The sequence below is a fragment of the Microplitis demolitor genome, chromosome 1, assembly GCF_026212275.2.
Source record: "Microplitis demolitor isolate Queensland-Clemson2020A chromosome 1, iyMicDemo2.1a, whole genome shotgun sequence".
In the NCBI taxonomy this organism is placed as follows: Eukaryota; Metazoa; Arthropoda; class Insecta; order Hymenoptera; family Braconidae; genus Microplitis; species Microplitis demolitor.
The window spans coordinates 668592-691600 of NC_068545.1; the positions used below are offsets into that span (position 1 = coordinate 668592).

The following is a 23009-nucleotide window of genomic DNA, read 5'->3' on the forward strand; positions in this document are numbered from 1 at the left end:
TTTCAACCTAGACCAGAAATATTTGACAGATAGGCGAATTCCTCGTAGCTTTGAGAGCTCAATTTTTTTTTTCAACGCTACTTTTACTCTGCGGATTAATGAAGCAAAAAAAATATTCAAACCGGTGATTAAAAGATAAAATCGTCTAAGCGAAAAAAATATATATGTATTTTCACTAGCCAAAATAAGTAAATATCTATTGTTATACTTTTTTCATGCTCCACGATATGTGAGAAAATGAATATTTTTTTTTTTATTCATAATCCATGGAATTATAAAAAAAAAAACTTTTCAAAGCAACGAAAAAACTTTCTACAGCAAGAAACATGACGTCAAATGACAATGGACGTCAAAAACTGTCCAATTAAATCATGTAGTAAATTAATCTATTAATTATTTTAATCGTGAAAATTAAGCCGCCCGATATCAATTTTCACGCTAAAATTTTTTCCGTCATAAAAATTTTGATTCCGGGGATTTTCCATCATATTTTATTTAAATGGAAAATTTAAATATTTTTATTTTGTAAAATATTTGAAATTATCTTACCGTATACGAGTGTTTCAATACACTATAAAAAATTTCGGTGTAAAAATGAACCCGAAGGACTTTACAAGGCCGTCTAGTGTGAAATAACGGTATAAAATTATTCGGTGTAAATTTTCCATCCATGTAATTCTAACACCGAAAAAATTTCAGTAAATTCTTCATGTCAATTTTATAATTAGAATTTTAAAATTTTTCAAGCTAAAACATTCAACAAACTCCTAATTAATAACAACTGTAAGTAATTTTCAAAAATTCTATACCTCGGTAAAATAACTTCTGTGTCATCCTTTTTTCAATCAATGCTCCGATTTTTTTTTAATTAATTAATAAAATTTTAATACGATTATGACATGAAAATAATTGTTTATTTTATTACACATTACACCCTTGACAGTTTAGAAATTTAAAATTCCCACCGTCTAAATTTAACGCTGAATTTGGTGTAATTTTCCCACCGAGTCCAAAAAATTTTTTACAGTGTATAGACAAATTGAAAGCTAAATTATTAATAATAATTTTAATTAAGTTTGTTGGCAAATATAAATTAGTATTGAGACAACTCATACGTAAAGTTTGAGACATGTTGTGTGTACGAAGTCGGCGTTATGTAAAAGTTTGTTTTACAAGCATGGTGTCGGGACAGTTAATACCGGCTCACGCTTCTTGAAATTCAAAAGCCGCCACGAAAGGTTTGTCTCCGTAGCATAAAACACAGAACTGCACTCGGTTTGGTTACATTATAAGTCGAGAAACAGCCAACGTTTAATCTCTACATGCATCCGCTTGTCGTTGACGTTTTAATTGCATTTAATAAAAATACAAAGTCGTTGATTTTTTTCACTTCCTCAGTCTCTCAATCGACTCGAGTCTTTTGTTAGACTGTTTAAATATTTTTTTAAATCTATTTTTTAAGAATATATTTAGATAGCGGATAATTTAATGAAAGAAACAGTTGGAAAGAAAAGGTTACCTCTGGAAATTAAAAAGTTTCCGTCGACAATTAATCACGTTTCTAATTATCCTTTCTTTATTGAATCTGTTGTTAATCTCGTATTATTTGTTGTTTAAAAAAAAAAAAAAAAAAAAAACACTGTCGAAGTTTCTTGCCCTAATTCTTTCTTGGTTTCTTGCCTTTTTTTTTAAATAAAAAAAATTTAATCTTGCAAATAATCGATACAAAGTTATTTAAATTTAAAATCCATTATTTATAGTTATATATTTTTAATATAACTTTAAATTATTTTTAAAAATTGAATCTGCGGCCTAAACTTTCTCGATGGAGTATTAAGTTATTAAGAGTTGCCCGCGAGCTATATCAGATATCAGATGAAACTCAAATCTTATATTAATTTTTATATTTTTATTTATTTGTTTTTTCTCTAAAAATAAGTCTCTAGCGGCAAAAATTATATTTGAAATTTTTTTTTAACTTCCCGCTAAGAAAATTGAAAATTTTCAAAAAAAAGGCAAGTTATTGGTTGCGGTCTGATTTTAAAAAATCGAGTTTTCATCAGAAGTCGACATTTTGAGGTCCTAGGAAGCTATTCTAATTAATTTCAAGATGGTGTCCAAGTTTACATGTGTGTAAACTTTTTTTGTCTAACGTCATTGGAACGAATCAATCGATTTGAACGTTTTTGGCGGCAATCGAAAAGACTCGCTAAGATTTAAAATTGATTATATTTTTGAGTCGATCGATCATGTTTTTAGGTTTTTTGCGTATAACTTATAAACCACTCTCCCGATTCGTCTCAAAATTAAGCTCAGAGAGCACAAAAATTTAAAAATAATAATTTTTTTGAGCTCAGGGAGCGGGAAGTTTGGGGCTGGCCCCCAGGGTTAGGCCGTTTTCAGATTTTTAAATAAAATCTTCAAGTTGGTAATTTCGCCCCGTATAAATATTTAATCGCAAAAAAAAAAAAAAAATAAAAAAAAAAAATAAGTTTCCCTCGAAAAATATTGTCTCATTTAGTCGTGGGCTATTAAGAAAGATTTTAATCGAGCCTATGCGTCGTGATATTATAAAAACAATAAGTAATAAAAATAAATGACACATAGAGTATAATAAAAGATAATGTGGTGTATAGTCTCTAGGGAAATCTAGTTAAATGTCAAGGATTATAATAATTCATACTTATAAACAAGTTATTGTTAGACGAAAAAAATGGCTGGTTTAAAGTTGAAGGCATTAAGAAACGGCTGGCTGTAGTACATTTTTTAAGTAACGTAATGGCAAATCCTCTCAAATGGATAAAAAAACAATAAAATGAGAAAATAAAGTGAAATTTAAAAAAATGAATAAGAAGTGAAAAATGTTAAGTCTCTTGTGGGTAAAATTCATCGCGAGTTGGACAATGAACTTGCAGGAAAATCGTTTTACATTGCTGATGGCATCCCATTGTGTCGAGAGGACTCTCATCGTTCGTCACTACTCTACTCCAGCTAATAAGTTCAGTCGGAAGCCACCTGCTCCCGACTGGCTCCACAGTCTCGGATAGCTTCCGGTTGCCGTACTCTTCCTCTTTTACCCTCACTTTCGCACTTCCCTCCCCAAGCCTCATATATTTACTTTCCTTCACACAACCGCACCGTTTTTTTCTTCCTCGCCGGGTTTTAAACTTTTTTTCCCTCCTTTATTTCGTATTGCGGCTTTCGAGAAACTCACTTGGGATATAAGTGAGCTCCAGCAACATCTGAGTGATCTTTGAACTGTGATAGCTGCTCTGTGCATCAATGAGATTCTCTTGTACTTTTATTTTCTATATACTTTTTTTTCATATCATGTAATATTGAACCTCTTGTACTTTCATAGACGCTTTAGAATTCACGATAAATTTAAGCTTGGAAAATAATAATAGTAAATTTAACAGTGGATTAAATTTTATACGAAACATTTTTTTTATGAAAAAAAAAAAATTTCAAATAACGATTTTTGAATTTCGCGGTACTTGTCATTTACATTAAAATTTTTTTCTTAAATATTTATTTCAAATATCCGTGAAAAGTTAAAAATTTCCCATACTCAGAAAAAGTGAATTTTTTTCTTAGCCTTCCACTTTACCCTTCGCTCCCTTTAAGGAAATTGATGGCCCTAATTTTGAAACAAAACTCTCGCGTATATAAAAGTATATGACGGTTAAAGTAAATTAAACTTCGAAAATGTTTGTAGTGTAATGTACATTAGTCAAGTTAATATGGATTTGACGCACGTCTGCTTGGCATTGACAAAATTATTGTTTGACTACTGTCGAGTACACTCACTTGTCATCTATACTCTGGGGTAGATTATTTTGCTATCAATCACGATTCAGTGAATTTACCGCCGCTTAATATAATTCATGACAACAGACGTCATATGTTAGCAATCTCGCAGCGTTCATTAATGCATTGTTATTATAAGCTATACATTGTCTAGTATTAATTATCAAAATATTACATGGCTTAACTCATTTATGAGACTGCGGCAAAATTTATGGTCCAATAACTCGTGGAAAGTAATAACCTCGGCGGCCAGCACTATTCTTGGTCAAAAATTTGTTATTTAATGGAATGCATTCAAGTCTTTGTTTTTTTTTTAAATTTATTTGATGTTAAATCCAGGTTTGGATGTGTAAGTTATCTCAAATCCCTAGAGCATAAATTCAAACCTCCGTACATCCTGTTGTACTATTTGTTACTTTCGTCTAGATTATGGTTGTAACAATTTCTCAGGCGTTATATTTTGTGCAACGTACTGAATAACAAGTTATAAATTTATTCATTTTTCAGACTTACATAGTTTTTATTTCTATTCTTAAAATTGTAATAATTCAATTTATGTCAAGTAAGTTTTTCACTAAAAAAAAATTATACTCGACTTTGAATCGAAATTGTGTTCAAACTTTCGCATTTATGGGAAAAGTTATCAGATACTTTTTTGTCGGAAATCGAATTTCCTAAAAAATTGTATTGATATACATTTGTCACATTTTCAATAGTTTGGTCAGAATTTGAGTTCAAAGACACCAGGGTACCAATGGAATTAAATTTTTCAACTTTTCAATAAATTCGATCGTTTAATTTAAAATTGTGACTCATTTATTAGAGATACGATAAAATTGTATGGATATAAACTTGTAGAGGATAAAATTTGTCATAAAAAAGAACTCAATAAATTTTTTCGTAGAGTCAATTCTTGACAAGTTATTCAAATTTGAATTTTGGTTGCAAATCTTGGTAAAATAATATTTATAAAAAATTTTAAATTAGTAGTTCAGTTTTGTTATAAGGGTCAACAGAACGAACCAGAAACGTCATCCTATAGTGTATATACACAGTGGTATCGAACGACGACAGCAAACTCTGTGAGGTAACTTGGAATAGTATATACTCTGCAAGCTCTACTTGTTGACCACACCGCCGTACTAGTCAGTTCCCTTCAATTATTTACCATACCGCCGACCGAATCGATTCCCGTCATGTATATACGTATAAATACACGTCTGCATCTACATTTGACCGTCGGTAATTCTAAGAAAAACTATTGCAATACCCAGCTAATGAATAAATCAACCGACCGAGCAATTTATCTTTTGAAAAACTTACTTTGTAAAATAAAACCATGATCTTTTCCCGTAAATTTCACAGGATACTTGAGTAAAGTGTTTTATTATCATCATTGTTATCATTATTAATTATTATTGCTGATATATTATTGTATACCAAAGTTTTCTATTGTCTTCATAAACTTTATTGTTATTGCAGGTCGTGAAAGCTGCGAGTCCCGTTTTACTCCGCGTTATTGTTCTTGGCGCGCTATTCATTTATTGCACTGTAAGTATGCATTGTAATGTATTAAGTAAATTAAAAATATTAATATAGAAAAATGTAATTTTAAATCTCTGTAAAGACCCTTGAAAATCGTCGAGCTGATGGATGATTTAATTTAAAATATTTGAAATATTCCTATTTACAAGCTCCAGTAATAATATTCAATGAACCTCTCTAGCTTTAAAATTTTAACCCCGAGGGCTTTGTTGACAATCACGGAGTATGAAATTAAAAAAATATATATATTAAATTTCAATAATCGAGATCAAATATCAGCATAAAATAAGATTATTTTTTTATAAATAATATAGAAGTAAATCATGTTTTTTTTTTTTTTTTTTTTTTTTTTTTTAATGGATTTCCAGTAAATTGACTAGTAAATTTATTTATCAGAATGGAAAAGATGAAATGAGTAGAGTTAATATAGAGTTTATTAATAAACTCCGTTAGGATGTTTAATAAAATTTTCATAAATAAAAGAGAACTACTGCAATATGTAATTAATATAAATTTTCAGACCATCGTTATGTACCCACGTCCTAATGTAGTGACATGTACTGTACGAGTTTGGCTACGGGAAATCGGATTTTCTCTTACGTATGGAGCTTTGATGCTGAAAACATGGAGGTATATATGCACATATACATTTGAATTTTAAATTTTTTATTGCAGAAATAAAAAATCAAAAAAGATACTTTTTTAATATTTTGCCCGAGTAAACACAATAATGTGAGCTTTTGTCCATGGTTTTTTTTTTTTCAAGTAACTGCAGGATAAAAAATATAAAACTGCGGCATACATGATACGAGCAAAGAGAAAATTATATTTTAAAACAATAATCTGAATAATATATTCAAAATAAGAGGAGCTTGTAATGAGAATAGCGGAAATTATGCCGAGGTACCTGGGTTTGGTATATAAAAATACAGAGGATTTTGTTTTTCAATCGGCTTTTCAGTCGCAAGGGTAGAAAATGTAAATCGGCACAGAGGAATGTTAATTTATAGTACATGGAAGGTTTTGAATTCATAAATTATCAGAGTCAGGGTATTTTAAATGAAAAACTAATGTATTGAGTATTTATATTGAAAATTTAAATTCTGTTGAAATTAAATGTTTATGAAAAAAACATGGAGCCATGTCACGGAAAAAAAATGAACTATGTCATTCTAAATAGTAATTCTTTTATTTATCATTGAAACGTAAAAAGTTAAAGGATAAATATTAAAATTTATTGTTTACCCGGGAAAAATTATTATTTGAATTTTAAAAATCGTAACTTAAAAAATTTATCACACGTATTATAGAATTTCATGTATCTGAAGATCGAAACGTTTTTCACGCAACGAAAATGAAAAAAATTTATGTAATTTGACTGCTTAAGAGTGACTCAAGGGGTATTTCCAGAGGTTAGGGGTGGTCTAAGATTTTTGGCTGACATATCAGCATCTATATGTAAAATATTTTAGAAATCTAGTCATCCAGTAAATTTTTTTTTTTTCGTTGCACGAAAAACGTTCCAATTTTCAGGAACATAAAATTTCTTCTTTGTATTCAACTTTCGGCCTCTTCCAATGAAATTTTACAGTTTAGGCGTGATTTTGGCCAACTATTTTTACCAGGGTAATGTTAAAATTCCCTATATTGACATTCAGATTCCGGGTTACAATCACACTAATATTGAAAACTTCTTTTTTCTGTATACTTGACTGATTTATACAATTACCAATTTTTCGGGCGAACTACTTATATAACTTCTTAAAAGACGGTTACATTTAACCGGGTTGAAAGGTGAACAGAGGAAAAAATGAATAAACGTCTTATATGAGGCAAAAGTAACCAATTCCTCGGTGAAGTAATGGAAGCAATGGTGCACGAACTCGTAGATAAAGTACGAGCTTGTAGATTTAAATGGCACTAAAGCAAAGCTCTTTTGCAATGTAACCTTATGTATTATGAGAAGATGTATGCAGAGTGCAATAGGTATCAAAATAGTTGAATTTAAGTGAACCGGCATATTTTGAATTAAGTTTCCTTTGCGAGCTAGTTAGCAAACTATCTTATTCCGAGTTAAGTGCAAGTTGAAACCCTGGTTAAATAAAATAAAATAATAATAATAATAACAGCAAAAATAGCAAAGAAATCAAGAAATTTTACCAAAAGCGCACGGCAACTTTATAATTATTCATTAACTACTCTTTGAGTCTTGCCACAAAGTCAAGGTATATTCACTCGGGGTCTAAAGAAAATTCATAATTCTCTGTGCAGCTTGTCGCATATTTAATTTACTTTATTATACGGTATCATAAAATTTTCATTTTAAAATAATTATTTTAAATACTTTTTTTAGATAAAATTTATCTATTCAAATTTTTTTTTTCATCCTCATATTTTTTTATCTATTGAAAAAAATTATTTAATTTATAATTTTTTATCCACTTTAAATTTATATTTCAATCCTCTGGTTTTTATTTGCGCAGCTATAAAACATTAAAATGAGGATAAATATAAATTATTGAGTTTTATGGTAAATCTGATAAAAAAAAAACGTTACCGAAATATATAAATGCAAATATAAAAGTCACATCACAAGCACAAAGATAAATTATTTTTAACGTTTCGACTGCTGGGAAATGGAGTAAATTTTTTTTATTATATCAGACAACGATTTAATGTCAAATAACTTTTTTTTTAAATTTCAATTTAAATGGAAAATTTAAGAAAAATTTAATTATTATTTTTTTCGTGTTTAAATTAAACTGTAAATAGCTCTTTATTTGATATTAAATTACCGCAGTAATTTAAATTACTTGACAAAGTCGATACGTCACAATGTTACCAAAGGAGTAGAGGGGAATTGTAATTTTTGCATTTAAAGTATGTTTGAGTTAAAATTAAAAGGAAAAAAATGAACCCGATAATTTTATGAGGGCATTTAAATTCATGGGAGGTTCTGATTGCACCGAACGATAGATGTGAATATAAATTACTGCTATAATAATATTTATATGTGGATTTGTCAAAGAAAAAAAAAAAGAAAAAACATTCATTGGATATTTTATTGGAATTTTTGGGGTAAAACGGAAGACAACGTAGCATAGGGGAAATAGGCTAGATTTGACGGCTGATGTCTTTAAGGTTTTTGATGTATCTAGTGCGTATCAGCACGCCCGTCACGATAATAACTCTCTGGGATTGACGGAGATAAAAATTAAAATCAGTATGATAGTTATCTTCCGACGAAGATCGATTGACAGCAGGTTCGACGGACTATTTTTTATTTTTCACTGAATCTGCTGACTATCGACTCAGGAAAATTGAATGGAAATTTTTTTTTTTTTTTTAAGAAATTTATTTCTAAGCGGATTTTCGGGCATAGAAAAAAGACCGGGGAAAATGGAAACGAAAAAAAATTTTGAGTTTAATTAAATAAAATTATTTTTTTTTATTTTTAAGAAAAATAGAGTGAAATTATATTTTATAAAAGAAAACTTGTCAATTAACATTGAAATTTTAGGGTGAAATTTACTAGGGTAATAAAAAAAAAGTAAAAAATGGTTAACTGATAATGATAAAAGGTATCAGTCTTGTTAATTGGCTGAAAGTGTTTAGTAATTATTAAAAAATAACGAATTTAGTAAAATTGAATATAAGTAAAATGAAAAATTAATAGTTGATGATTTATGAAGTTAGTGGGTAGTACTGACGTTAATTTATTACTAAAGTAAATCGAATTTCAGTGAAAGTTAGAGGGGTCATATCCTTAAAGCCATTTTACCCGGCGGCACTGGTAATCAATTAACTGACAGTAACTACATTACTGGTGATAATCGTGTCACACGTATCGCTGGTTATACTTCTCGTGTCGTAGACTTAACTAATTTTCATTTCATTCTCTACCCTACATATTTATCCCGATTTAACATCTTTCAACATTGTCCCCGCCCTTTGCCCTCTGCCCTCTGCCATCATAGCAAATTATTTATTTGTTTATTTTTTAATTAAAAGTTTACCGCCGAACTCATCAGCAGTTATATTATTTATTAACTTTTAATGATAAAAAAAAAATAAATAAATGAAGCTATCCAGTGTTTATTTTCAACCTCGCTTCTGAAAGGTAAATAATAAATGAATACAAAATATTATTTCGTTTCATAATAGCCTGAAGGGATTTACCGCAACTCCGTTTAATTACAGATAAATGCTGAAATATTTTCACGTTCATATTTATCTTATTTCCGTTCAAATAGTAATTTCATTGTTTACTGTTTCTGTGGCAAAAATGTATGATAATTGTGCCGACGTCATCACTGATGTATTTCCTGAACAAAATGCAATATTTCAACGTTGATTTTGTTCAATAAAAACAATGAAGTTTAATATTTTTGTGAGGGGATTTCGTTTATTTTAAAATTTAGGCTACTACTCATTCAAAAAAATACCCGCCTTAATTGAAAATTTATTACTTTTTATAATGAATGCGTTATTAAATTTCCAATATTATCAATTGAAAATATTTAATTTTGCCTTTGTTCAAATTATATTTATTTTTCACTGCAGAAATTTTTCAATCAGCGAAAAAATATATTTTATGAAAACTAAATGTAAATTTAAATTCAATAATTTTTTTTTTCAACAATGAGGGTCGAAAAAACAATTGAATACTGTGACTTTTTTTAAATTCGTGGCACTAAAAACAAAAACTTCAAGCTTTAACGTGAATTTTTTTTCAGTAATACTAATTAATGAAGTCGAAAAATATAAAAACTTTTCCAGAGTTAGTTAAATATTCAAAAAAATATATCAAACTTCTATCTGATTTTGAATTTGGACAGCGAAACGAAGACTAAAAATAATATTTTCTCACAAAATTTGATTGCAGAATATCGGTAATATTCCGGGTTAAGTCAGCGAAGGCAGTAAAAATAACGGACATGAATTTGCTGAAGCGTCTGGGAATAATAGTCACGATATTCACGGTATTTCTTGGAATTCGTACAATTGTTGCACCTCCAGTGGTTATCGTTGGGAGAACAGCCGACGATCTCAAGGCTTATTTATGCAAAACGGATTGGTGGGACCATAGTTTCACAACCCGTAAGTAATTTATTAAATAATTAAATTTTTTGTTTATTCAACATCGAAAATCAAGAGCAAATATGGATATGATTTTAAACCGTAGCCGCTCAGATCCGGGTTTTGATGTTAAATTACTCCTTCGGAGTTAGTTTCACTTCAAGGGGATTAAGTAAATAAAAAATAATCCGCTTTGCTCTCACTCCGGACTTAATCCGCGTTTACTCTGATAATTTTTTAGTGTAAAAAAAAATCATCATTTAATAAACAGCAGAATTTATGAAATATCGAGTAAAATGCAGTAATTAATCTGCAGCAAAGTTCGTAATAAAATGGACACTCACCAAACTGTCTCGTGCAACAAGTGCCGGCCATAAAATCGTTTGCTGATTTCATCGTGTAACAAGAGACTGAAAAAAAAAAAGCATTGTAGTATAATAATAGTCATTACTTTAAGTACTATTATTTTTATGGCAACATTTATTTTTAATTTCTGCTATTAAATTTAATTAATATTTATTTCGTTCTCTGAGTAATAGTCGAAAGTCTTTGATCATTCCTGCCATTACTTTTTCTGAAAGAATATATTATAACGTCTATAAATGTAAACTAATATTATTACAATTGTAATATAAATTATTATTTCTTTGCATGAATATTAACTGTACATTTTGCTACGCAGTAATTGCTATTACTTGTTTCGAATAAAAAATGTTACATTGTCGCAATATTTTTCCTAAAATTACTTTGAAATAAATTCAAGGTCGTTAGGGAGACTGAAATTTTTCTTAATGCTTATCATTGATAAACTTTTACGGCGGGTTTATTCCCGAGAGCCAAAGTTTTGTTATATATTTAATTTTTCCGGTTATTATCAGATTACGTAACTTTTCAAGGAGTTTTTAAAAAACCAGTAGTTGTAAGCTTTCCATAAGCTTCCATCTCATACCACCAGGATCGAAAAACCGTAACTTGCTCCTTGATTATGATTTAATTTGTAATATTAAAACTTTTAAAAGTTACTTATTGTGTCAACTTTTAATCATATTTTCGATTGATTGCCTTTACTACTTCAGATTTTATTAATTTTTTTCTTTTTTCTACAGTGGAAGTTATGTTTCTAGTATGGGGGATAAGGCTGTGCATAGTCGTACGAAAAGCCCCGTCTGAATTCAATGAGAGCAGATTTATTTCGATGGCTATTTATAATGAATTTTTGTTATCAGTATTTTTAAATGTTTCCATGTAAGTAATTTGTTATTTTTTTTAGTAACAGTAATAATGAGGAATATAAAATTTAAAGAAAAAAAAACTAAAATAGAATATTCTTAAACAAAAGTGTAATTTTAGTGATTACTGTACTTGTAAATAATTCATTGATATTGATCAATTAATTTTATTTTGAAATACAAATTGACACAATTTAATTAATAAAATTACCAGCAATTAAATTTTATGTTCCTCGATGACGAATGTGATGGATTCATTGCAAATTATGTACCACCAGTGAGAATCAATTGAAACACCAATCTATACACACATATTTATATATGAAATTTGAACCACGAAAGCTGTATATAGGACAAGGGGGAGGGGACAAAACGGAGTACCGCCAAAATTTTCTAAAAAAAAAAATATTGATTTTTTAACTGTTTTCTAAACATTCCAAAATCACATTTGTAAATATAATTGAGCATTATTTTGAACTTTTTTTGTTAAACTTTTTCAAAAGTCGAGTGTTAGTTTAAAAATGTTCTTTTCACAAGAGTCCTGAGTATCTATTTTCTATGGAATCTCTAAGACGAGGAATTATGGAATATTACTGGCAGATTTTCACACCAAAATTTTTACACCCAGACATTTACACTACGCGTGATATTAATAGCGTTATAAATTATTTAAAACAACAGGTTATTCCTCCAGTCACCAGCGAATCCCGATCTGATGTACATAATTTTCTTCTGTCACACTCAACTCACTGTGACGCCACTTCTGGGCCTTATTTTCGGGAGCAAGGTATTCCAACAAATGTTGATTTTTAGATCAAAGTTACTTTCCTTTTGCCTTAAAAAACTATGATAATTTATTGAGTAAATAACCCTCTACTACTACTGAGTTGTTTGTTCATATTTTATTTGCTGGTGCGCTGATTAAGACAATTTATATATTTGTTGGGATTTGTCTGAAAGGCGTACGTCGTATTTCGTGGTGGCGGCAAAGAAGACGCAATTGCGAAGCTTCCTGGTGCAACGGGTAAATTTATTGGAAAGACGTGTCGTGCGCAAGCATCCAGCAACCAGACCAACTCTATTTCGTTGCAACAGGCCAATTTTACTGAGGAAGGTGACGGAGTTATGGTAAGGAACCTTTAACGCTACTTGTTCATTCTCTCACTCTTTTTGTTACGATGCATATATATGTGTACTTAAAACTTTCAGCAATTTGGTGAAGGTATATGCATGTATTTAACATGACATGACTCAGTAGTTGTTGGAATACAATGTATTTGTAAACCACAAGCAAGAGGTAACGAACCACGCCTCGTTGACTTGATGATTAATTATCATACAAATGCTTGGCGTACTGCCACATACTAATTTTCTAAATGTTTTTGTACTGCTACTCTATTTTATTTTATTTAACTTAACTTAATCATCAATTACTTGATACCAAACAATGGTGTCACTGTTAATAATTTACCATAACCCCCTTTTGTTTTTACTCAACCAAAGTTTTTGCTGTGTAGTTTATTTATCATACAAGGAAAAGTTGAATAATTACTTTTTTATAATAAAAAAAATTTTAAATGTCTATGTCATCTTCAGAAAGTTTTTTGATTAACAGGCAAAATTTGATGAGTATGAATGTAACAGACATCAAACAAAGTTTAGATTATTAATAAATAGAGTAAATAATTGATAAAATAAAAATTTAAAAAAATACGCATTTAAAAAATTTTGAAATTAATAAGTGCATTTTTTTAAAATTTTATTTTTTTAATTATTTATTCTATTTATTTGTAGTTTTAAATTTGTCTGACGTCTGCTACATTCATACTCACAAAATTTGGAGTAAATAAATTCAATAAAATATATTTCTCATTAAATTATAAGACGAAATATTTTTGAAAATAGATTTTTTCTGATTTCAAAAAACTTCCGGGTCTCGAATTGATAAAAAAATTATTACTGAAATATATTTTTTAATTTCCATGTTCTCTTCTTTTAATTAAAAAGTTTCATGCAGATTTTATATTTTCTTCAAAGAAAATTAAACAAATGATTTTTTCATATATTTGATGAGGAATAAAATGTAATAAATTTTATTCATATTGTAATAATTTAAAATGTTAATTAAATTCATTACAATAGCTCGCAAATTACTATATCGATATTTACAAGCGTACCGCTGTTATTATTTAGAGTGACTGTGCTTTCATACAATAGCAATGTAATATTTTTCTTCACTAATGAACAGCATTTGAAGTACGAACCGCGAAGTAAAATAACTTATAAAATAATTAACTTCTCGCATTTGAATAAATTCAATCCGCATTTTATAATTTTGAATAATAATAAAAACTAAATTTACTACGAATCTCCGAAGCAAGTCATTAAATTATTTTCGCTCAACAGCCATGGAAGCATTCCTTTAAAATTTATTTCTAATTGATTCACTCCGCAAGTTTAAATAAATTTCACTTTACACTCTTATCATTTATCTCTTTACCGAATGGGTTATTAAATATTTAACCACGAATATCTACGCAATCGTTACATTTTCATCCAGTAAAATCAAGTAGTGTTTATTTTAAAAACGATGAATAATAACTGGTTGAAATCTTGAACAGAACAAATATTAAATTAGTTTAGCTTTGGAATTTAAGTAAATTTTACTTTGCATTCTCATAATTTGAAATTACAAAGATACCGAACGAGTTATCAAAATACTTCGAGTTTATTTATCTGGTATTTAAATAATTTAACTATGCATTTTTTTTTTATTACTCAAAAATTCTAGCAATGTAAATTTTTTAAATTTACTTATTATTTATCGTAGTTAATAAAAATTGTTTGATATAAATTTTAGGAAGAATTCCGACGTCTTTATACCCAGCTTGAGATGCTGAGAGAAAAAAATATGCGTTTGGGTAACCGTCATTTGGCGGCTAAAATACTCGCGATGCAGGAGGCGTCAAATCGTTCAATAACACCAGTACCGAGTGTTCAAGGCATCTCGGCAACGCTGAAATTAAGCAATTTGAATATAACGACCACGTCAACAACGACCTCGACGACAGTCGAAGAAACCAATGTAAGTAAATTAAACGCGGATGTTTATCAAGACAGCGCCGGTGATAATGCCAAGGCAAAAAGTAAAAAGTCATCGGACGATAATGGTGAGTTGGCAAATTCACGAGCTGATAAGGCGGAGGAGCTGGGTAACGAGAACGCTTCGACTTCGGGGTATTTTAAAAATGGTAAAATGCCTGAGAACTGTGTAAATATTTGTGACGAAAACGGGGGTAGGGCTGGTGATAATGGTGATGATGATGATGATGACGATAATGTCATGAGTTCAACCTCGGTCACAGATAATAGTGAAGCTAATGAAAGTAAAGTCAAAGATAGAGACAGAAATAAAAACAAATCTGGGCATGCTCGCACTCACGCGATTGTCATTAATTTGGATGATAAGAGCAGATGTTCTGATGAAGTTACTGTGTAAATTATTAATTAACTATAAATTTTGTTAATGGTCTACAAGTGGGGCTTCATATATTTTTTGCTATAAAATTTTTTTTTTTTTTTAATTCTACACGCAGATAAATTTTTAGTAAAAATAACCCAAAAAGTTTGATACTGTGAGGACGTGTGATAAATATCTAAATGCTTCACATGCGCATTGTAAAATATACTATTCGATAGCATGCAAATGAAGTGAAATTTCTACTAACGAGTTAGTGAAAATTTAGTTACTAGCTACATGTGTTTACAGTACCAAACTTTATGGGTAATTATTGCTCCAAAATTATCTGCATTACCGAAAAAATTTTCAAAATTTTTTTTTTTTCAGGTTTTATATTTTACTAAAAATTTCACAGACATTCCAAAAGTGAGACTCAATTTTTTTTTTTTTTTTTTTTTTTACTAAATATTTTATGTCTAAAAATTTTTTAAAGACACTATAAATCAAAAAAATCTAATCAATTATAAAAAAAATCGGTAGAGTCAGTCGCAATAAAAAAAATTTATCGATATTAGTTTTTAAAAATTTTATCCAGACCATTGTGTCTCGATTGTCGTTGTCTTGTAATAAAATTTATAGATCGACTACCACAAAATGACCGCAACCTTAAAACACAACTATTTCTATATAAAAAAAAAAAAAAAAATATTTTTTCTGCTCATAAAAATCTCACGTGTACGCAATTAGATTAATACATTTAGTATGCAATCCAACATGTCGCCTCGCTAATTTAAATTTCAAATATTAATTTTATAATAAAATAAAATGACAAGCACGTGGTCACTAGTCGGTACTGTTGCCAATTGAAATTTAAAAAAAAAGGATAAATATTTTAAAATAAAATCGTAATAACAAATCCTACATAAATGAATTATTGTTGGCTTATCAATTGAAATAATCTATACTCTAATTAATTAACAAATGCTTTACGTGATCAGGATAATTTAATTAATAATTCACTAGTTATTGTCACGAAATGTAAACATTATTAATAAATTAATTTATGCGGGATCGAAATATCGTTTAAAATCATAAATAAACTTTAATTAAAACGGCATAAATTAATTAACTGATTTATTACCGATAATAATTAATGTTATTATTATTATTATTAAATAAAATCGCAATCTGCTCACTCGATTGTTAAAAACAAAGTGTACATAATTGTGTATGAGTTAAAATTGATATTTTATGTAAATATTTTGTAAAAAACATCAGCAATATCTCGATAATTTAAAAAAAAACAAATTTATTTGCTTGCGAATGTATCAGTATTAAGTGAAATAATTTATTGTATATATTGTGTACATACATACATATATATGTATAGAATATTTCGTTGTATTAAAGTCTGTTTCAAATAAATAAAATGTAGTTGCTGGAAAATAAAAATGAGACTAAAATAAATATGAGGGTTAAAATAAAAAATACGAAGAGCAGAGTAAAGTTTATTTGGTCAGTCAGGCACAAGGGGTTGTTGAGAGTTTGTTTATTTACCAAAAACTCTAAATGAAATGATGACATTGTTTTCCAACAGAGTGTAAGTTTGTATATAAATTCTATATATACATATATATATAGAAAGGGAGATAGATAGAGAAAAAGTATGTTATAGCGTCTGACCTAGTGCAACTTTGTTCTTCTTTGTATTTGGGCAACTAGACAATTACATGTCATCGCTTATCACTTACATTATAGAGGCTTTAAATTAATAATTTATTTAGATAAGAATTTTTTTTTTTTTCGATTTATTGGGTAAAGGCGGGCAGGATCAGGACAAATGAAATTTCATTTTTTTTAAATTGACCGATAAATATTTTAATAAAAGAGAAAAAAAAATGAAGAGTTAATTGGAAATTTAAGTAATCAGTAACTTCAGTAGTTTTTTTTTTAAATTAAGAAAAGCATGGAATCAAGACTTTGAATATTTAAAAAAAAAATATGAAAAAATAATAATTTTATTTTTAGCTCGTTCTTCTTTACGGTGAACTTATAAAAAAATAAATTTATGTAAAATATATACAGGGCTTGTAATCTTCATAAAAATTTATTTTTCACTTTAGATCAAGTATATATTTATTACCGAAGAAAATTTCTTGCCATATTATTATTCTCGTTATTTTGAAATTTATGAAAAAAAAAATTGGGATTAAAAAAAAACCTCAAGATTGATTTCTTTATTTTTTATGATACAAAAAATATAAAAGCCGTTATTGTATGAGTTTGAAGCAATGACTAGAAAATTGAGATAATTTTAAAAAATGGCTGTGCCAAACTTTCCCGCCTCCAGCCCGCGAATTCAAAACAAATTTAAAAAATAATCGTGAAAAATAAATTGAGCCCCAAAAATTTTCATGATTATTTTTTTTTTTAATAATTAAATTTTCATTTCATTTGTAAATAATTTCATATTTTTAAATCAATTAATTGCTTCCTCTGATAATTTTTTTATGCTTACACTTGATAATTAATTTTAATAAGCAATTAGATATTGAAGTTACTAGAAAAATAAAATAATAAATTAATTGAGGATAAATGAATTGAAATGATAAATATATATGCACTAGTGATACTAAAATATTTAACAATTGCTCATGCTAATTATAATTTTAATAATATACACCATAAATTAAATGAATTGTAAATAAATGTACAATGAAAAAAAAGTTTTAAAAAAATAGCTTGTGCATAAAAAATAGACAGATTATTATGACTTTTATTGTAATATCGAATTCATATCAATTGAAGCATTCAAATTGTAAATTACGTATAATTATTATTTGAAATTTGTAAATAATTAGATAAATTAAATAAAATAATAATAGCAAATTTATGAATAATTAAAATAAAATTAAAAGCTTGACATGAAGTACTCGGTTATTGTACTTATTGTTACACGAAAACTCGATTCTATACGATTTCCGTAATGTATATTTTGAAATAGAGCGAAGCTCAAAAGTTTGAGGACAAAAGCGTCTCAGAATTTATTAATATCATTGTAAGCATATGCACTCGACTCGAGGCATTTAATTACTGTAATTGAATATTATAATTATTAATAATGAATATAAAAATATTTATAAAAATGTTAACTGATGTAATGATAATTATGATTGGTGATTTATTGTATATTATTAAGTAAATTATTAAATAAAAATCAACCGATACGAATAATAATACAATCGTTTTAATTTTAATTTATTATTTTTAATTAAGCAATTAGTATTATTCTATTTTTATTATTTTAATTTTGAAATCCAAATTTTCTTTTTGATTAATTAAGGCAGAGGGAGACTATTGAGAATTGGTAAGTATCTGGGGTGGAAAATATGAATTAATGGAAAAAATAGAAATTTTTCGTAAGGATTCAAAATTTCAAATATAGAAAATTCCTGAAATTTTCCATAATTGGGCCGGCAAACTTTTAATAAAACTTCAAGTTATTGGAAATCGATGAATTTTACTGGATCAATTTTTAGAAAAAAGAAAAAAACAAAGTTCAAATTTCAAGAAATACCGGAAGATCTCAACATTTTTCACAAAACAAAAATACATGTATTCGCTACATTGCATGTTTTTGCAAAAACCAAAAGAAAAGAAAAAATCTAGATCTTAATTTCTTAAATATTTCGAAACGTTGACATTAAAAATTCAAATTTGAATTAACTCGAATACTATGATTTAATGTTATGAACAGTCACTTGAAAAGAATTTCAATAAACTTTTTAAAATTAATTATTGAAGAAATAATACGATGTAGAATTTATGTTTTGAGTAAAACGGGAGATCGTTAGGAAAAAAGGAAAAATATGGTTTTAGCTTTTTCATTTTGGCACGATTGCTCTGCTGAATTTTATTGGCTGTAAACTAAGTATTAATTTGAACATGAGAGGCAAGTAAGTACAAATAAATCAGTTTTTTATTATCGAGTGATTATTTAGTAAGACAAGTATAAGTAATGTGATGAAAAAAAGATGAAAAACAGGAAAAAGTTTGTAGAGAGTACGAGAAAGAAGAATTTATTTCAATTTGATTAATATTGAACGTAAATCGTTAGAAAATAGGACCAGAGGTGTTTGTAGACGGAATATAGTGAAATATTTATGTGGAATATATCTCATGTATTAGCGATAAAGATAAATATTCCAAACCAAGTTGTAGTATCGACAGACCGTAAAATTTCTTATGTTCAAATTCCGCTGACTGTTCTTGTCTGTGGGACTTGAATGTCATTATTTATGAAAAAATATTTATATATGTTTGTTATTTAATTGAGACCGAGTTCACGTGAGGTAGGAATGGAATAATAGGATTAAAAGTTTGGATCAGTTGCGAATGTGATGGTTACGGTGATTAAATACGCGGTGGATGCGAATGCTGATTATGCTGGGAATTCATGCCTGAGATTTGTCACAGAGCCATTATAGTCACGGTCGATAGAATATCCATGAGGGTATGGTTGACCAAGATGCCAATGATATATTCGGATATGAAGCAAAGCAACATTGAGATGAATACACAGGATTATCTGCTCTATATAACGTGTCATGAGGATTATGAGGATTCTGTTCGCAGATAGTCGCGTTATCGTCAAGACACATGATGATCCATTGAATATCATTGTTTTATGTTGGATTGTACATCATATATATATGAAAAGATATTTCCTTTTCTAATATTCTATATGATTATACTCTAATTATTGCAATGAATTCAGTCAAACGGAAATTATCTGAACCATTTTTTGTTTTTAAAGGAAATCAAAATAACCTTTCAAAAAAGTCTTACTTCATTGAAAAAGATGAATTTGCATTTTATTCTACTAGAGGACATCATAATGAACAAAAAACGTTTATGGTATGATGGGTTATTCCCAACAGGAGCAAAGTTACGGGCCACTCTACATGAATAGTCATCTTCATTTATCCTAATTTATCTTAATTTATCTTCATATTGGTCTGGACTCGGAAAATAAATTCTTCTTCGGACTTTTTATGGTTTCTCCTACTAGAGGGCATCATAATGAATAAAAAACGTTTATGGTGTGATGGGTTATTCCCAACAGGAGCAAAGTTACGGGCCACTCTTCATGAATAGTCATCCTCATTTATCCTAATTTATCTTAATTTATCCTCATATTGGTCTGGACTCGGAAAATAAATTCTTCTTCGGACTTTTTATGGTTTCTCCTACTAGAGGGCATCATAATGAACAAAAAACGTTTATGGTGTGATGGGTTATTCCCAACAGGAGCAAAGTTACGGGCCACTCTTCATGAATAGTCATCTTCATTTATCCTAATTTATCCTCATATTGGTCTGGACTCGGAAAATAAATTCTTCTTCGGACTTTTTATGGTTTCCCTACTAGAGGGCATCATAATGAACAAAAAACGTTTATGGTGTGATGGGTTATTCCCTACAGGAGCAAAGTTACGGGCCACTCTTTATGAAAAGCCATAGATAGTGTCATCTGCCCGCATCTGCCTCCGTCTGCCCGTATCTGCCCGATGTCAATTACTCGGAAAATAACTTTTTCTCAGGACTTTTTACGTTTTCTCCCACTAGAAGACATCATAACAAACAAAAAAAGTTAATATTGTGATGGGTTATTTCCAATAAAAGAAAAGTTACGGACCAGTTTTCACATTAATGTACGGAAAAGAAGGAACTACTTCTCTGTTCTGATAATTATAAAATCGTTAATAATTAATTTATTTGTAACATAGAACTGTTTTTTGAACAATACAAAGAATGAAGCTTTTGAAATGGAACGAAAAAACGGAAAATATGTTATTCAGCCCCTCGAAATAGTTACATTGCGCTGATGTATTAAACTGCTGCGGACAGGTCATTTGGGAATGATAATAATCGCATATTGCAACCGCAGTTGCAGTGGTGAACGTTAGTCAATCGAAAGTGGCCCATTAACTATTTTCGATCACGTCACTGTACACCAATGGTTGACAATTTGTTGCATACGTGACAGGTGGCAATGATATTTTGAAATTGGTTATATCGATCGAACACCGCGGAGCGGGAATTGACGAAAAAAATACAAAAATTGAATACATACATGACATTGAATTTTTTTTCTCTTCACTCTTTACTTTTATATTTTTTGATGCGAAGCTTTTTGTACTCAATGTACGATACTGACTCAATTTTCCATCGGCAATATATTTCTATCGATAACGTTTGCAGTGTAATAAAATAGGAAGAATATAAATATAAAATCGCAGTATTGTATGAGTACACAGAGTTATTTGGTGATTGGAACAACTCGAAAATACTCTCATCAGAGTGCTCGTATTTGTTTAACTGGATAGTCTATCTGTCAACCTATTCCCGTTTGTTCAAGATGAATAACTTCAAATATAAAACGCGTGCGTCCATGTACTATATGGAATTCAAATAAATGCAATTTTTATTTTTCAACTTTTACACAGTAACAATTATTCAAATTGACACACATCGTGCTGTCACATTATCTTTCTATGAGTGTTTACTTTTTAGTGAGAATTATTAAAAACATTATTAGCAATCATCAGATAATAATATTTGTAAAATCGATTGTAGTGATTATTTACAACACCAGCATTTACTATACACAGACGCAGTAAGTCGTCTAAGGTCGCAGAAAAAAAAATTTCCTCAGGATCGACCTCTCAGAGGGCCGCTTTTGTGTTGTGACTTGCTGTGAGACTGTGACTGGTCTGGGGCCGCGCAAAAATGTTTTTTTTTTTACCACGAATCGAATTTATTTTACTTATTTCCGTGCCTACACATGATCTAGAATTCATTTTGGGACATTCGGTCTGCAGAAAACAAAATTTCTTCATTTTCGTGCTTATTCATAGAATTTAAACAATTATGCCTACCTATCTGAACTCATAATATCCAACATTTATTATATTTTAATTGACTTTGAACTCTTGAAATAAATGAATATATATTCTTTTTCAAAATGAGTCCATGATATTGAGAGATGAAGTCTGGTAACGATGCCACTATTAGTGATTCTGTGTATTCAATATTATAGCAGCAGCAATTGATATTACGATACACTATCACTGAATAGAAATCTTACAACTATTCAAGCATTGAATTTCACTATTGCGTTAGTGCAAAATCTTATAATTGGTGTCGTTAACAGCAATTATACTCAATTTTGATAGATAAGCTATCTCGAAGTTGTGAATTTCTCAAAGTGCTTCTCTGCTGTTACAATTAGCTAATGTATATTAATTACAACAACTGTATTTCTGAATTAAAATAACTTTTTCGCGAGTACTTACAAACTACATTTCATTAAATTACAATAATTACAGCTCTCAGAATCTCAACAGATTTAATAACAAAATCTATAAGTTTCACTTGCGCTCTTACTTTTTTGCTGTCTAGTTGTATTTTCCTCTGGGAAATTCAATAAGTTTTTCCGGTATAAAAATAAATCTCCTTAAGATTACTCACTACATTACGATAATTGAGAAAATCTTTACCCAAGATAGTAAACATTATTTTTATTATTTTACTCGCAATTTTCTCGTTGATAATCATAATTTATTTTTAATCAAAATTTAAATAAATGAAAATTCGTCATTATTTATTTATTGCAATTCAAATATTTTACTAGAAAATCTATATTCGAGCTGATTCGCGGCGATTGTTCCGTAGAAAAAAGAAAAATGTCTCTCTGATTCACTGAATAATCATTGCTCATACATATGAATAATTGGTCAATTTTATATGTATGAAATTTTTCATGTGATTTGTATTTAAATATTTTTTTCATAAATTTTTCATTTATTATAGTAAACAGAAATT

At 28.9% G+C, this 23009-nt stretch overlaps 1 protein-coding gene across 1 annotated transcript in view; it reads left to right on the forward strand.

Annotated features, from left to right (window-relative positions):
* Positions 1 to 15183, forward strand: part of LOC103570346 (probable G-protein coupled receptor 158) — a 56025-nt gene extending 40842 nt beyond the window's left edge. Inside the window, exons 6-12 of the mRNA XM_008548059.2 lie at positions 5293 to 5361; positions 5876 to 5985; positions 10241 to 10455; positions 11541 to 11679; positions 12345 to 12450; positions 12624 to 12791; positions 14524 to 15183. Of these exons, the coding sequence (XP_008546281.1) occupies positions 5293 to 5361; positions 5876 to 5985; positions 10241 to 10455; positions 11541 to 11679; positions 12345 to 12450; positions 12624 to 12791; positions 14524 to 15162 (1446 nt within the window). The 3' untranslated portion in view covers positions 15163 to 15183. The remainder of the gene's footprint in view (positions 1 to 5292; positions 5362 to 5875; positions 5986 to 10240; positions 10456 to 11540; positions 11680 to 12344; positions 12451 to 12623; positions 12792 to 14523) is intronic.
* The last annotated feature ends 7826 nt before the right edge of the window (positions 15184 to 23009 follow it).